The 14,857-nt window shown below is 39.8% G+C and overlaps 1 protein-coding gene across 1 annotated transcript in view; it reads right to left on the bottom strand.

Moving 5' to 3' along the window:
* Nucleotides 1-14,857, bottom strand: part of MARCHF10 (membrane associated ring-CH-type finger 10) — a 37,961-nt gene that overhangs the window by 7,259 nt on the left and 15,845 nt on the right. The window contains exons 5-9 of the mRNA XM_075215374.1: nucleotides 9,661-9,804; nucleotides 7,273-8,377; nucleotides 3,875-4,041; nucleotides 2,540-2,649; nucleotides 379-483 (exon numbers count right to left, since the gene is read on the bottom strand). Coding sequence (XP_075071475.1) covers nucleotides 379-483; nucleotides 2,540-2,649; nucleotides 3,875-4,041; nucleotides 7,273-8,377; nucleotides 9,661-9,804 — 1,631 coding nt within the window. The remainder of the gene's footprint in view (nucleotides 1-378; nucleotides 484-2,539; nucleotides 2,650-3,874; nucleotides 4,042-7,272; nucleotides 8,378-9,660; nucleotides 9,805-14,857) is intronic.

Raw genomic sequence — 14,857 nt, 5'->3', positions numbered from 1 at the left:
TGCAGTCGCGCTCATTGGCGTAATACCGGTTTCTGAGCATGCACAGAGCTGTTTCACGCAAGATACACTATGCACACTGAGTGTACTCCAAACATGAATCAGGCCAAGGAGAGATTCCTGGTGTTTTAAATGTCCCTCACTGTTTTGTTAAGATACTTACAGAAGGAGCACTTACGCTCTTCCAAACTCTTGACCACGCAACACTCCTATAGTAGTGCAACACTCATCACTTCAGGAGGTGCCATACCCTGCCATGTCAGTTAAATGGTGTCTATCTGTGGGGCTGTACATTTTTGGATGTACATTGCTTTCAAATGATTATGTCTATGTTTTTGCATAAGGGTGAGATTTAATAGCATTAATAAGATTTTCACCTACCTCAGATACCCGGTCTCGAGTGTTTGACAATCGCACCAGCTCCTCATACCTCTGCTGATATAAATGAAGCAGTAACACCAGGTAGAGACTGGGATTTAGTGTGGCCTGGAAGCACAGAAAAAAGCCTTTACTCTTATAAGCCCATTGATCCATGTATAAACCTTATACCATTGATAACATGGTGACAATAACACAAATTGTTGTCACTTATAGTAAGTAACTTATTAGACTTCCAGCTTTCTTTCTCCAGTGTAGTGCAAAATAGATTAATTCAACCTAATGCAGGATCGGTACATTTGTGTTACATCAGTTGAGCTATTTTCACCATGTTCTTTAAAAACAATGATTTATGCTATTTATATTGCCCTGAGTAAAATAAAGGCACTCCTATATCCTTACCTCCCAGCTTTGGGGCACTGGGAACTGTAGGACAGGTTGCCGCACTCACCAGGTGCCGCATGCACCAGATGATGCTCTGCTATGTAGAGAAGCAGTGAACAGGAGATAAATCCAGACTTTCTGACCCGCAGCACAGGACAGGGCCGGTTCAAGAATTCTTGGCGCCCTTCAGTCTGTCGCCCATATTCCTCCAATATCACCTTCACAGCTCATCACATGCATGACTTGTAAAATGAAAATAACTCTTACCTCCTCTGGGCAGACTGTCCTGCTCTCTCCTACCTTGTCTTGCAGTTTTCACTACCCGAGGCTGCTGGTGTTTTAAGCTCAGCTGCTGTCTTGATCCTGGAATGTTGGTGCCTTATTTGGAAAAAAGACAAGTACATACAATTTAGAAAGCCTCAAGGAACCCCAGTGTTAAATCAATGTAACATACGTTTAATAATTAGGCATCTATCCCTGCAACCAACCCCAACTATTAAATTGAATAAAATTACTAGTATTCACATTTTAATAAATAGCCCACAACCAGTCCCATTATTAAATTAATAGTATTCCCATTTAATAAATAAACCTATTTCCCTCCCATCAAACAGCCCCAGCAATTAATTAATAGCAACTACATTTACTAAATAATATACGTATTTTCCACAACCAAAACTGACATAATAATACATAATTAATAAATAACACTCATTCTCCCCAAACTCAGTCACACATTTAATTAATAGCACCCAAACCACCCTAACATTAAAAAGTCCATCACCCCACCTTAAATTAATAGGTCCCACTATTAAATTAAATACCACAATATCACTCAAGAAATAAATTGCCCACCCACACTCCACTATTAAATTAATAGCCCACCTCTCACCCTCAAAACATTAAGACACTCCCACCCCTTCCCTCATTACATTAAGACAACCCCCCTCCACACTCGCCATCTTCCAGATGCGCTGTGTTGGAGAGGCATACTCTTCTATCTGCCTCTCTTGCAGCTCTGCACATATGAGACAGCGCCTGTCATGTGGTGCGTGTCCCATGTGACAGCTCAGTGACGGACACCTGTAGGAGAGGTAGGAGGTGGACACACATAGGGGAAGAGAGGGAGAAAAGGATCTTACGATCCACGGTCATATTACAGTGACCGTTGATCCAAGAAAAATACATTCCCCTGGTTTCCATTCTTAATGTGGCTCTAGGGGATTGCCTCAGTGGCGCTTCTCAAAGCCTGGTGCCTTAGGCAGCTGCCTAATGGTAGTGCTGGGCCTGGGGACAGACCCTTCAAATCAGGACTGTCCTGGGAAGTATGCTATATCTGAGAGTGTGTAGATCATTTGGTACTTTCATATTGCTATTGAGTTTTATCTCCATAGAACAAGCTATATCAGCTCCCTATACTGCTAATTAATAATACTAGAAGTAGTATTTACATATAAATTAATGAATAGGTTTTATATGAGTCTCAAACAATATTATTTGTTTAAAGCACACAGATACAAGCCACATACAATGGGTTATTTCTTGGGTAGAGCAACTGTTTTAGACCAACAGACACGGTGGTTTCTGGCCATTTTGGCTCCAAAAGGAAAAACTAACCAGTAAAATGACCAAGTATGTGTCCACCAACATTTTTGTTGACTTTACTAACCATTTCCACTACTCAGAGGCTGATATCTACTAGTTTGCTAATATACTAATATTTCCTATCAGCCTGACATCTACAGAGGTCCCGTCTTACAGCACCACAGCCCAGTATCACCTTGGTCTCCTGATGTTTTCTGTATTGCTCGGGCAGATTGAATCCTTCAATATCACATTCCACCTTTTGTTTGCACATCTCACATGTTCTCACTGCGCTCAGCTCTGCTCCTGGAATGTAAATGGATTGTGGACTGAGACATGTCTCACTGCTTACTGGTAATTTAACTCTAAAACAAAAAAGGCATCTATGATTTCATAGTAGTTTAAGTACTAACCCACAGTATATTAGTATAGTGGTAGGAGTTCAACAACTGATTACCCTTCTACCAACAGAAAATGTACATATATGGAAAGTTCAACCAGGGAAAGGTAACATAAGTGAGGAAAGATATTCTAGAAGTTTCCAACAGAGGAATGGCCATGCAGAGCAGGAAACACCTCCTGAGAATATGCACCCTCCACCATTCATCTTATTACTATGATGTCTCTGCCCTGTGCTGACAATACTGGGGCAGGTGTTGACTAGAGAGGTCTTCCTGTTATAGGGTCGAGGCTGTCTAGTCCTGGGTCTGGTTGAGGACTTGAGGTAGGGGCTTGCTACCAATTTGTAAAGGTAGCAAATATACCTGCAAATGTACTTCCCTGCTGAGTGAGTCCCATTAAAAGTATATGTGCGGATATCTGGCTTACTCTGAGCAATGTCATAGAAAGCTTCCCACACAAACATGCTTCATGTAATAACACTGTCTTCTTGTCAACTCACTTTCAGAATTTATTTAAGCTTAAATAACTCCAAACCAATCAGTATTTTTGTACAAGAGCAGAAAAGTTTATTCTATTGAAAGTGGTGTTAGTAAAGTTGTAGGACCATCAAGTCACACTTGTACCAAACCATTGTGTCGTGCGGTGCACAGGGAGTGTGGTTCATAAATGAGGCCAAGTGGAGGCAGCCATTTTGTGAGTTGAACCAATTTCCTATAAATCAGTGATATCACATCATAAAATGCCTCAGAAGTGTCACAAGCTCATGAATGTTGGTTCTGTGTGATATGTCATTCCAAAGCTGTCTATAAAATGGTAGAGGTATGTAGACCCTTGTATAATAAGTACATGACAAGAAACATATATTTTTTAGGCTGCAGGTGTTTGCGCTGCTGTCTTTGGGAGCCAATACAATCAGCCAAAACGCTCTATAGCCAGCAACTGTGACAGATGTGCTAACTAAATGAAAGTAGTTTGCTTTATTAAAATGCTACCGATTAGCAAAACAGAAACCAATATGTTTTGTGATGAAACTAATCACAAAAGCTCAATTATATTTAATATAAGAAAACATTGTCCTGGGAAATGCCCTACTTTAAATATTTTGGCGTGGTCATGTAATTTCTCTCACCTGATTTAATTTTAGCGATCAGCCATTTCTTCATGCACTCTGTGTGAACATATTTCATGCTCCCTGTGCAGTGACAAGGTGCTATGAAGTGGTTTTCTACGGTTTCCCGTCCCATGAGACAGATCCGGCAGAGGTCTCCTTCCTCTTCGAAGTCTTCTTCTAGTAAACTATAAGTGTGAAATAGAAAACAAGTCATCTGCCGTGAACAAGTAATTCTGGAGTGCTGTCTGATGAAAGGAAGCAGACTTTCAGTATCCTGCAATGAAGAGATGACAGCTCCTGCCCATTCTATATTTGTTTTGCATAGACCAAAGATTGTGCATGGTGAGGTTCTTTCTAGACGGAAAACAGCAGATTATCACTTACCTTACAGCAATGAGCTCAGATCCACCCACAGAAGTTCTTAATCACTGAGGGGAAAGTAATGTGTTTTGGATTTGACCTATTGTGGTTTTTAATCCATATAATTTGGGGTTAGCTGGTGTTAGGGTATTTTAGACTGTTGGCGAGATAACTATTTGGTGACAAATCTGAAATCCCTGTTCTGCATTGGAACAATAGTGGAGCTTGAAGTTGAGAAGCTGGTGAGTACCGGAGATGCCCTTCAGTGTTCCTAAGTTATTAACAGCCTGTGGCTTATATTTACTAAACTGCAGGCTTGAAAAAGTTATCATTCTACAAAATGACAGCTAGAATCTGATTGGTTGCTATAGGCAACATCTCCACTTTTTCAAACCCGCAGCTTAGTAAGTGTTTGGTGCTGCAGATGATTGATACCAGCAATTGGAAGTGTACAAAATTATTAAAATATGGTCCACCCTCCATTAAAATTGCTTTTATTAAATCCACTTTAAAAGCTGTGCACTCCAATAAGAATTTGTATGGGGGAGGGACCCCAGCATTTTGCAATCTCTATGCAATGTTTTGTCCTTAGCTTTTTATAACTCATCCATGAGTATTTATTATCCTTATCTATAAAGCGCTAATATTACAAGGAACATACATATGATAACATGGAAAAAGAATGTATAGATCTTCCTGCCTAAATGAGCTTTTAATAACTGCTTTTAAGAGATGATTCAATTAGGTGCGAATTTCCAATTTTTGTGAAAAAGCTACCCACAAAAACGTTACCTTTTTTTACATTGCATAATTCATTCCTAATTTTTTTTGCGTTTGTGAGTGAAAGCCGTTAATCTCATGACAATATCTTTTTATGATGGAAAAATATAGCAGCATCGGGGAAAAAATTCTGCTGTAAAACCCAGTGAAATTATCACATGTAAAAAGGTGTTAAATTCTCTCAAAATAGTTTGCACCTCAGGCGGCGGTGAAAATGTGGATTTGGGTAATTTCTAAAGGAAAAGCAGCAGACGTGTCAATGTGTCATATTGGTTTATTTATTAAGTAGAGAAAAGCCCTACCTCTGAGTAAAACGAGTGTATTCGCTGGAGGTAGGACTGCTCCCTATTTACCAAAAGCTTCCGCCAGTGAAGAGATTTGCTAGTTTTCTCTTAGGAAAGCTTCTCCATGCATAGCACGAGGAAGACTATTTTACAAGGATGCCGGCAGTACATGTAATGCTCCTTTCTCTAACGTGATCTCAAATTGATGATAGCAGAAAGGAACATGCTTTATTTATTTAAATCATTTTTCAAATCAGAACACTTGTAAAGTAATTATTTTTTATATATTTTAGGCTTCCACTTCCACAGCCCACGTGTGAACTGGCAACAAGGGTCACGCATGTGCAGATCGGCCAAGACTCTCTGGCAAAGCGACAATACTACTTTTACCACTGCCAGCCGGTATTAATATTTTAATAATAAATTGCGGCAATTACTGATTTTCTATTGCTACTATAAGTGGCGGTAGAAAATCTGTGGTACAGTTGTATATTAATAAATAGCTCAGAGCTGACGAAACGCGTTAGTGGTTATTGCAGACGCTCTCATTACTTTTTATCCTTTGGATCGATTTATTGGAGAGAAACACTATTCGTTGGATCATGTTTTCATTAGCCTTTCTACATATGGTCAATATCATTTGAATCTATTCAGCCCAGTGCGTTATACGAGCACTGCTGGCACTCTGCTATCGAAATAGACTGCATAGATTCTGATTAAGATTAACATCAAACCCTACACAGATCGGGAGGTGTGTTTACCACATCTAGGTACTAGACTACCAGACACATGGTGTCACTGTGAATATCTATATGAAGTATATGCCGCTTTAATATAACTATTGGACACATGCTAAGTCTTAATTGGAGGAGCAACACTCAGCTGTTGAAATAAGAGTTCGTAGTAACTCCACCTCTTGAATTCAGACTACTACGTGCAGAGGACACTGCCGATTAACGGACTACAACACAGATAACGAGTGAGTTGACATCCTATCACTCTCATAAATACAGAGACACCGCATCTTGAAGACCAATAAAAGAGAGAAGGCTATACATGACCACCGCAGTAAGAGGCACATTTGTGTCTATTTGTTCTTAATTTCAATTATTCACTTTTTTTCTTGAGCTTATATTATAAACATCCATACAGATATATATATATATTTCAGATTCGTGACCAGAATCAATAGACTTATATCTATCTCTGGACTATTGATGTCATATTGCTATACTCATTTAATGAGGTTATTATATTTTTAAGTGTACTGGCCAGACACTAAATATTTATATTATTCATTGTTTTTATTTCTAGGTCAATTTATTTTAATCATATCATACTGTTTATTAATTATCATTATATCGATATGTACATTTTTGGAGATTTATAGAATAAATTGGTATTATACACAGTCCGCCATCTAAGGGTATTTTTTATTTGGTGCATGCATATCGTGGCGCATCCCACTTCTAGATTATATTAATAAATAGGGGCCTTGGTGTGAAAGGAACTAGGAGACCTATGTGCTGAATTGTCTTAGAAGACGGACTTATCTCACAAGAGCAGCGGTTCTTGGCACTGTTACTGACTTATATTATAATAATATTATTAAAAAATGCTATGTGAATGTTGGCTGCAAGTTGCACTTTGCTTTTGATTACCAACAGGAGCCACAGGAAACAATATACATCTCTAAATACAGACCGTCTGTATTATGGCAACTTGCTATAGGCAAGAGCAGGTATTTATGGCCAGTACTTTCTCGGGTCCTGCGTTGGTGTAGAGCGAATCAAACAATTTAGTTGCTCAAGAAATTCACAGTGTTAAATTGAAACATTCAAGTGATGTCGGTGGAACATTACCACAATGATGAAATTACCACAGTTTGTGCCTGATTGAATCGTCCCCTTTGGGTTTTTCAGCTGATGAGCATGTTTGATATGCTAGGTGGGTTATCCAAAGCCTTTTATGATACAATACAAAAATATTTACCTTTCCTGCAGCTTCTTCAGCTTCTCTGGGTCCGCTTGTTTCACAACCTCTTTATTCTGTACTGTGGATACAATATTTTCCAGATTTCTTCTTGCAGACTGTCTTTGCATGGAAAGGGTGTGAAAGACCAGATCCAAGTTCTCATGCAAAATTGTAATATTGGGTACTGTGGAAGACAAACTGAGCCCCAGAGGAGCTACATAGGGCACAGAAGAGGGCTCACTACTAAGTATATCCCTCTCTCTGACAACTGAATCTCTGGTGGTTGTTTGGGGAACTGTATGATATTCTTCGCTCTGCATATTGACATTATTTGCATTGATAACTTGAATTTGGGGTAGTGTTCTTTCCAATACTACCGACACTGGTGCCCTATTAAGTTCTAGATATGGAGGTGCAGTTATTGTAGCACTGATCCTTTCAAGCTCAATCATGTCCCTTAAATTAGAAAAAGCAGCTGGGAAATGGTCAACTTCTTGCGGCACTGTTGGACCGGTTCCCTGCCAACGTCTAGGAGATGTTAGGACTGGTGCTGGGTTAGGTCTTCCAGAGAAAAAGTTGTTTCTTGTAATAGTGTCCACCCCATTTAATGTAGAACCCCAAATCTCTGAGTTGACTTCCTGGCCTTGCCTGGGAATGCTTGGGTGTTCCTCATTCTCACTGTCCCTGCTCTCATCCGCCCCCGAGTCTGTAAAGCTGGATTCCACAGGATGAGATTGATCGGGTGGTGTATCGTAAGACTGAGTTCTCATAACCAGTGGCAACTGTCTTGTATAATCAGAAACAGACACTTCATAAACAGCATCCAAACTATTAGCTCCTTCATCACCTTCTGTAGTATCTTTGATGTTTATCATTGGTTGCCCATTGAACACATAGTCAGATGTCTGTAAAGGAGATATTGTAGAACTTGCTGGTCTTTGGATGAACTGAGTTTGTTCTCTTGATTCTTGCATTAAAGACGAGGCTGGTGTCAGAATTCGACCATAGTTAGTGTTGCATTTGGTGAAGTTTTCCTCTGAACGGCTGTGTTGGGTTGAACTTGTTCCATTATGAACTCTATGTGATGTCCCTTTTTCCTGAAATATCTGTTTCTGATGTTCAACTGTAGAGGAAAAACGTAGTATAGTATACTTATAAGAATTAACTTTAAGGAATGAGAATGAAATGAACTGAACTAAATCCCCTAGAACATCTAGCGAGTGGTTGTCTGGGAATTTGAGGAATGCAATATTAGTAAAGGGAGAGGACATCACCAAAATGACAATGAAAGGAAAGTTAATAGTTGTGATGACATTTCTGGGAGGTTTTAATCTACCTAATGTGGACTGAAGTTGGTCCCCTTGCAGGGGGAAAGCAATTGCCCGTTTGCCAAGATAAAATTCTTGACTTAATACTTACAAATGGTACCAGACTACCAGAGGTTTGTGAGGATGAGCACAGACAAGGTAAATGGTGATACAGACCACACAAAAACAGAAGTTTTGAAATGTCAGGAATTCAGACTTTGTAGAGATATTTGAACGGAGTGCAGGAGCAGTGGGGAAAATTATAGACTTCAATTCTAAGAAAAACACAATGAAATTTGAGCTTGTTCTCAAAGTAGGTAGGGAGCACTGTAAAAGCTTTTACAAAGTATATGCAGACTCCAAAGAGTGAAGTAGTATATCTAGGTAAGCAAAAGGAAGACATAAAAGAAATCAGATGCGCAAAGACACATGCGTTAAGTAAAGGGGGCAAAACATTTTTTTGATATACAAGTGAGAGGATAAAAATAAAAGATAGAATATTAAGCCTAACAATGATAGGTCTTGTGGATGGAGACAAGTCTAAATAAGTTTTATGTTAAGTATTTAAAAATTTAACAGGAAAGGCTAAAGGACTTCAATATATATATATGTGTAGCTTGGAGCAGATAAGAGAGGGAGTGATATAACAGATGCTTTCACATATATCCAGGGATATAACAGGATACAAGAGGAAAGCATACTACATTCTAAGTACTAGAAGAAGAGGATATGCACTAAAGCTAGAGGGTAGTAAGGGTCATATGTTTTAAACTTACCAGGAATTGTTATTATGGCTCGTTGTGAGTTAAGTGGTCTGTTTTTGCAGAAGTTGTGGGATAGGTAGGCTCACATACCATATTTATGTGTATTGGGTTGTTAGTCAGCTAGTTATTTAATAGTGGTGGCTCCACAGCAATTTGCTCTCAGACCTTGGGAAGTAGCTGATAATTTCTGGCTCAGGAAATGGCAATATTGTTATTTTAGAATATCTATCTGTTCTGTGTCTCACGGTTTAAACAATAAGGCAACAAGACTGATGGAAAATAGATTATTGTCATAGAGACTACACAAGTCAAGTACAAAAGAGTCTCACACTGACCCTTTGGTTCCATAGCCTTTGATTGTGACTTATGCACATTTCCTCTCCCTGTAGATTCTCCTCCATATGTAAGACCCAGCTTTGCAGAAGGGCGACGCAAGTGTACTCTTCTCTTTTCCACTGTGATCCGTGGCTGAGAAACTACTAATGTGAAAAATACAGAGAAAATAATAATGGTTTTGCGATGTCACGATCCCTAAAGCAGTAAGTCCCATTACACCTCTGGCATGTCAGAATTGTAATGCATGCACTAGTACGTAAAAACAATTTGTAATCTAAATGAAATATCACAAAACCTGGGCTGCTATACACCAGTCCTGCTGGAACTGTATCAGGCCAGATTTCAGAGAGGTCCCTGATTGAAAATTTTGTATTAACACACTTTTAGTATAGTACAGTATAAATGTTTGTTTTACAAAATCTTTATTTTGTAGTAATACAAAAGCCCAAATAAATAATTATTATTTATTATTATCTTTTATTTATAAGGCGCCACAAAGGGTCCGCAGCGCTGTACATGAAAAATACAGAAAGCTATGATCCATAACACATAACATGATACATGAGGAACAAAATATGAAGACAGTGTCATGAACATAGAGAACTTACAGTTATTTATAAGGGATAAATCATAACTGCAGTGTAAATATGTTATATCAAATGAATCCATTGATAAGTTAGCTACTAAAGTGTAAAATATGAAGACAAAGTCTGATGTAAATGTATTTGATGGCTTTGCACATTTCAGTGTGAGAGCATAGGAGTGTCACCTATGGCAGTTTCAAAGAACTCTTGCTGTGAGATATATCCTCACACAAGATAGTTTTTGGACTCCTGAATAGACTTTGTGGGGCCGGTCACAGCTGGACATCCTTGCAGCCCAAGGCAGCATGTTGAAGGCCTATACAGGTATATAGAAATATTCATATTTTGGGGAATCTGGGTGCTACTCAATACTGAGGAGCAGAAATCACAACAAAGTTGTGAATGACAGGTATGGGTGGTATCTGGGAACAGCTAAAATCACATATCGTTGGAAAGGGTACGTCACATTGTCAAAATTTCATCATGTTTGGTATCAAAAGCTGGACAGAGTCATAGGGGATTTATTAATGATAAAATTAGATTGATGAAACGCACTACAGAAAAGTTAGACCACATAGTAGGATTGGTTAGTAAATCAGGCAACATGCAAATGGTGATTGAAAAAAGTGTCACAGGCCACAACCCCCTGGGGTTAGAAAGAGGTGGGTAAATGCCTTTAAAAGGCTGAGACCAGATATAGCAAGGGGTCAGACTTTTTGGGAAATCAATTCACATTGATAAGCTGTCCATCTTCCAAGCCAATTTCCCTTGGCCAGAAAAGGCAATTCACGTAAGTGCCACTCTGAATGTAACCCTTTTTTATTTTAAACTGTTTGCTTGTGTATGTTATCTCAATCTATTAATTGTTTATTAACCATTTTTTATATCTGTATGCCCTGTACTTTTGTATATTAAATCTATAACTTAATATGTTGCGTCCTTGATACTCTAATGAATCCATTAGCCTGTTAAGAAGAAATATAGCTCGGCCAAGTTAACCGTTTGAATGCCAGTGTGTGATCTGTTGATACATTTAATTAACAAGCTGTGTGTGCTCGTATTTACATTTGTGTAACAGTCTGGAGGTGTGAAAAGTTAACCCTTTGCTTGCTGGTGTGGGTCTGGCTAGTCTGTGAGCAGCTAGAAGCCTTGTGTGCCAGTGTGGGTCAGTATATTGGGGCCCTATTGTCCATATTCAATAGGTGGTGGCAAACCTGAAGTGTGTGAGGTGTGAGCGCTGTTTGGGGGTTTCAGTAGGTCTATAATTTGTGTGATAGGTAACCATTACCAAGTGCTCTGTTCCTGTCACCATTACCAAGTGCTCTGTTCCTGTCAGCATTTCCAAACTGCTCATTCCCCTGCTATATTCTACATTCAACAAGAACATGAGCAGGAAGATCATCCAGGCTGCTAGGTTCTGTTTCAGTCCTGCTCCAGCTAGTCCCAAGGGTCCCGAATCGGATCAAGAAACACAGATGACCGTGACACATATATATTAGGTACATTAGCACAAAAATGAAAATAGACCTAGGAAAGGAGAATAACAGTGTGACAATGTATATAGAGGGTAGGGGAGAAGTAGGAAAGAAAAAAGGGGGGGGGGGAGAGAGGTGAGACCGAATCTGGGACTCCAGGGGCCCGAGTGACAATATGCAGAATGTAATCTACTAAATATCAATCACAGGAAGAGGGCTGAAACACTCTGAGGAAGGTCAGGCGAGTGTGCAGACCTGGAAATACTATTATAAATTAACCAGTCACCCCAAATTTGGGAGATTTTGTGAGTTTTCTTATTTAGATATGCAGAATTTTTTTCCATAAATGCCAGGTACCAAATTTTATCAAGTAGTTGCTGTCTAGAGGGGAGATCAGGATTTTTCCAATGCTTCGCAACTAGACATCTGGCTGCATTGAAGATCTGAACGGACAATTTGTCTGTATGTTTATCTAGGGCCTCAATAGGAGAGCCGAGGAGAAATGACCATGGACATTTGGAGACCTGGACGGCAGTAACATCACTAAAGAGAGCAGCAGCATCATCCCAGAAAGAGGCAATTTGAAGGCAGGACCACCAGACATGGAGAAAGGACCCCTGTTCCCCACAACCCCTCCAACATAAGTCAGAGGCGGAAACATAAATTCTTTTCAACCTGGTGGGGACTAGGTACCAACGATAATATATTTTGTATGCATTTTTCTTGACAAGGGATGAGATGATGTCTTAGAGACTGTCTGTCTAATTGTTGCCCAAGTGTCCTGATCTGGTCTGCCCAAGTCAGCTTTCCACTTGAGTTCATGGATGGAGGTGTTGGCTTGTTTGGAGGAGACAAGGAGGCGATATAATGTGGAAATAATCCCCCTTTGCAGAGGCGAGTGCACACACAAGGATTCCAGGGGCGTTAAAGGTTTTGTTATATCAGGTTTAGGAAGGGATTCAACATAGTGTTTCATTTGGAGATAAGCAAAATGCAAATATTTTTATATCTACTGAAGAGTATTGCAATTACTGTGTATGACTGTCAGTGAATGGAGACATGAAAGGTGTGTAAAAGGTGTTTGAATGGTCAGTAACAGTGGTTAAAGACTTGGCGGGGCGTTACTGCTCACATGGAGGATATCCATTACTAATTCAACCTGTATGTGTGGCTGGAATATCAGTATGGTTCACAGGTACCTGAAGACCTACAGAGGTGAGCGTGGGGGAGACTGTACAGTGGTGAGTGTGGGCCAAACAATAATCTGGAGACGAGAATTGCAAAGCACTTCAGAAACTGAGCAAAGAAAGCACAAACACAGCGGATTAGAACACTTCTAGTGTCTTACCATTTTGCCCCAAATTGTTTATGTATATGACCTGGGAGAGTGACATGGGCGTAGTGGGAGAGTATAGTGAGCGTTTTGTGTGACAGGAGACGTGCAAGGTGTGTAAATGTTCAGTAACAATGATTGAAGCCTTGGCGTGGCGTAACTTTTCTTCTCTTTCTTAACACCAATTTGTCTCCATTTATGTCCAATCTTTATCTCTCCTCCTTCAGGGAGTGTACAGCCTTTTCTCTTATGTCTCTCTTCTCTTTATTCCCCCAGTTTCTCCCCTCTCCTGCTCAGACCCCCCGCCCCCTATTATCTATCCTGCAGATATATAGTTTAATAAGCTGACTACATATGTATTGCTCCCTCCCTGACATTTCATCTTTCTAGCCTTCCCCACATTTCTCCTTTTCCCCACTTTCTCCTCATTCATGCCCCTACTCAATCTTGCCCAGCTTCATTCATTTTCCGGTGCTCCCGCCTTTGGATGGATTCCCTTCCCTGCCCATGGAACCATCTTCGATCCCCCTTCTGGTCAGCAGCACCGGCTGGCACTTGTTAGTATCAGGCAGTGACATGCCCAGTGCCGGCCGTTGGGATGGAGTTTTGGCCCCCCTGCCCCTTTTACTTCTCAGTGCAGGATTAGTTTATCCTGCGCCCGGCTGCGCAACCCGGCATAGAACATATTATTTAAATTTTAATAATAGATGTGCAATAACTGAGGCCATCTGCTGATATAAATAACATTTCCAAAGTGGAACTTAAATAACCCACACGTGTGAAGCAACTGATCATATATGTGAAATAGGTTGTTTTACAGACTGACATACAACAGTTTTGCAATTGCAGGGCTTGCTGACAGCTTCCAGAATGATCTGCCTGGAATTAGATGATGTATTATGCAGATATAATAATGATGGATATTGTTCTGCTGGGTGGACAATTAGTTAATTTACATTTGTTTGTGTGCTGGTGTGGATACGTCATGTGTGTAAGTCTACATTTACAACTGCAGAAACAGTGCAAATAAATTGTATATGGTGTGTGTATAGGTAGGTGGATAATATTAATAACTGGCAGCGCAGAGAGACTTCATTAAGACTTTTGAAGAGCGTTCTGAAAGAACACACAAACGCTTTCTTTAGTACTTGATTTGTAGGGTGTAATAGCCCTTAGTTCTGGTTGAGTTGCATTAACCATGAGTTGAACTCAGCGCTGAGTAAACATATCACATGCTCCTGTGCTCCTTTGTGTATGAGCCCATCAACAACTTGTGATTTAACCAGGGTTACTGAACTTCACCATCTAGAGCATAACATTTGAAGAGCTTCTGGCTCCCACTCTCTGATCTAGAACGTGGATCATGGATGGGACTATACCTACAAGCGATGGCAGGCCATTTCTGTACATGGAAGCCATTTCTACACTATAAATAGAATAAGTTCAGTGTAAATCATCTCTGGGTCTCCTCCTTCTGCTTCTTCAGCTCCATGATAAGTAATAGCTTTCACATTGAAAAACAATCATAATATTATATTACTATATAACATTTTTCTATTTACATTTTACATCAACAGATAAGAGATGAGGCGGAGGGTGGGGGCAGGGGCACATCAATTCTGATGTGATCTAAAGTGTTGCTCCAAGTACATAGAGATGAGCCATAATATAAAATCCTGCAGTCTGGTATATCGGAGTGCGGACCACATTTAGATATTTTCTACATATTATGTAAATAATGCAGTCTATTTTCCATGTGAGCAATAAACCAAATTGTATTTAGAAGTAATGATATGGAAAGAGG

Source organism: Mixophyes fleayi, chromosome 6, assembly GCF_038048845.1.
Source record: "Mixophyes fleayi isolate aMixFle1 chromosome 6, aMixFle1.hap1, whole genome shotgun sequence".
In the NCBI taxonomy this organism is placed as follows: domain Eukaryota; kingdom Metazoa; phylum Chordata; class Amphibia; order Anura; family Limnodynastidae; genus Mixophyes; species Mixophyes fleayi.
The sequence above is the reverse complement of the archived record's forward strand: the minus strand, read 5'-3'. Positions and strand labels throughout refer to the sequence as shown.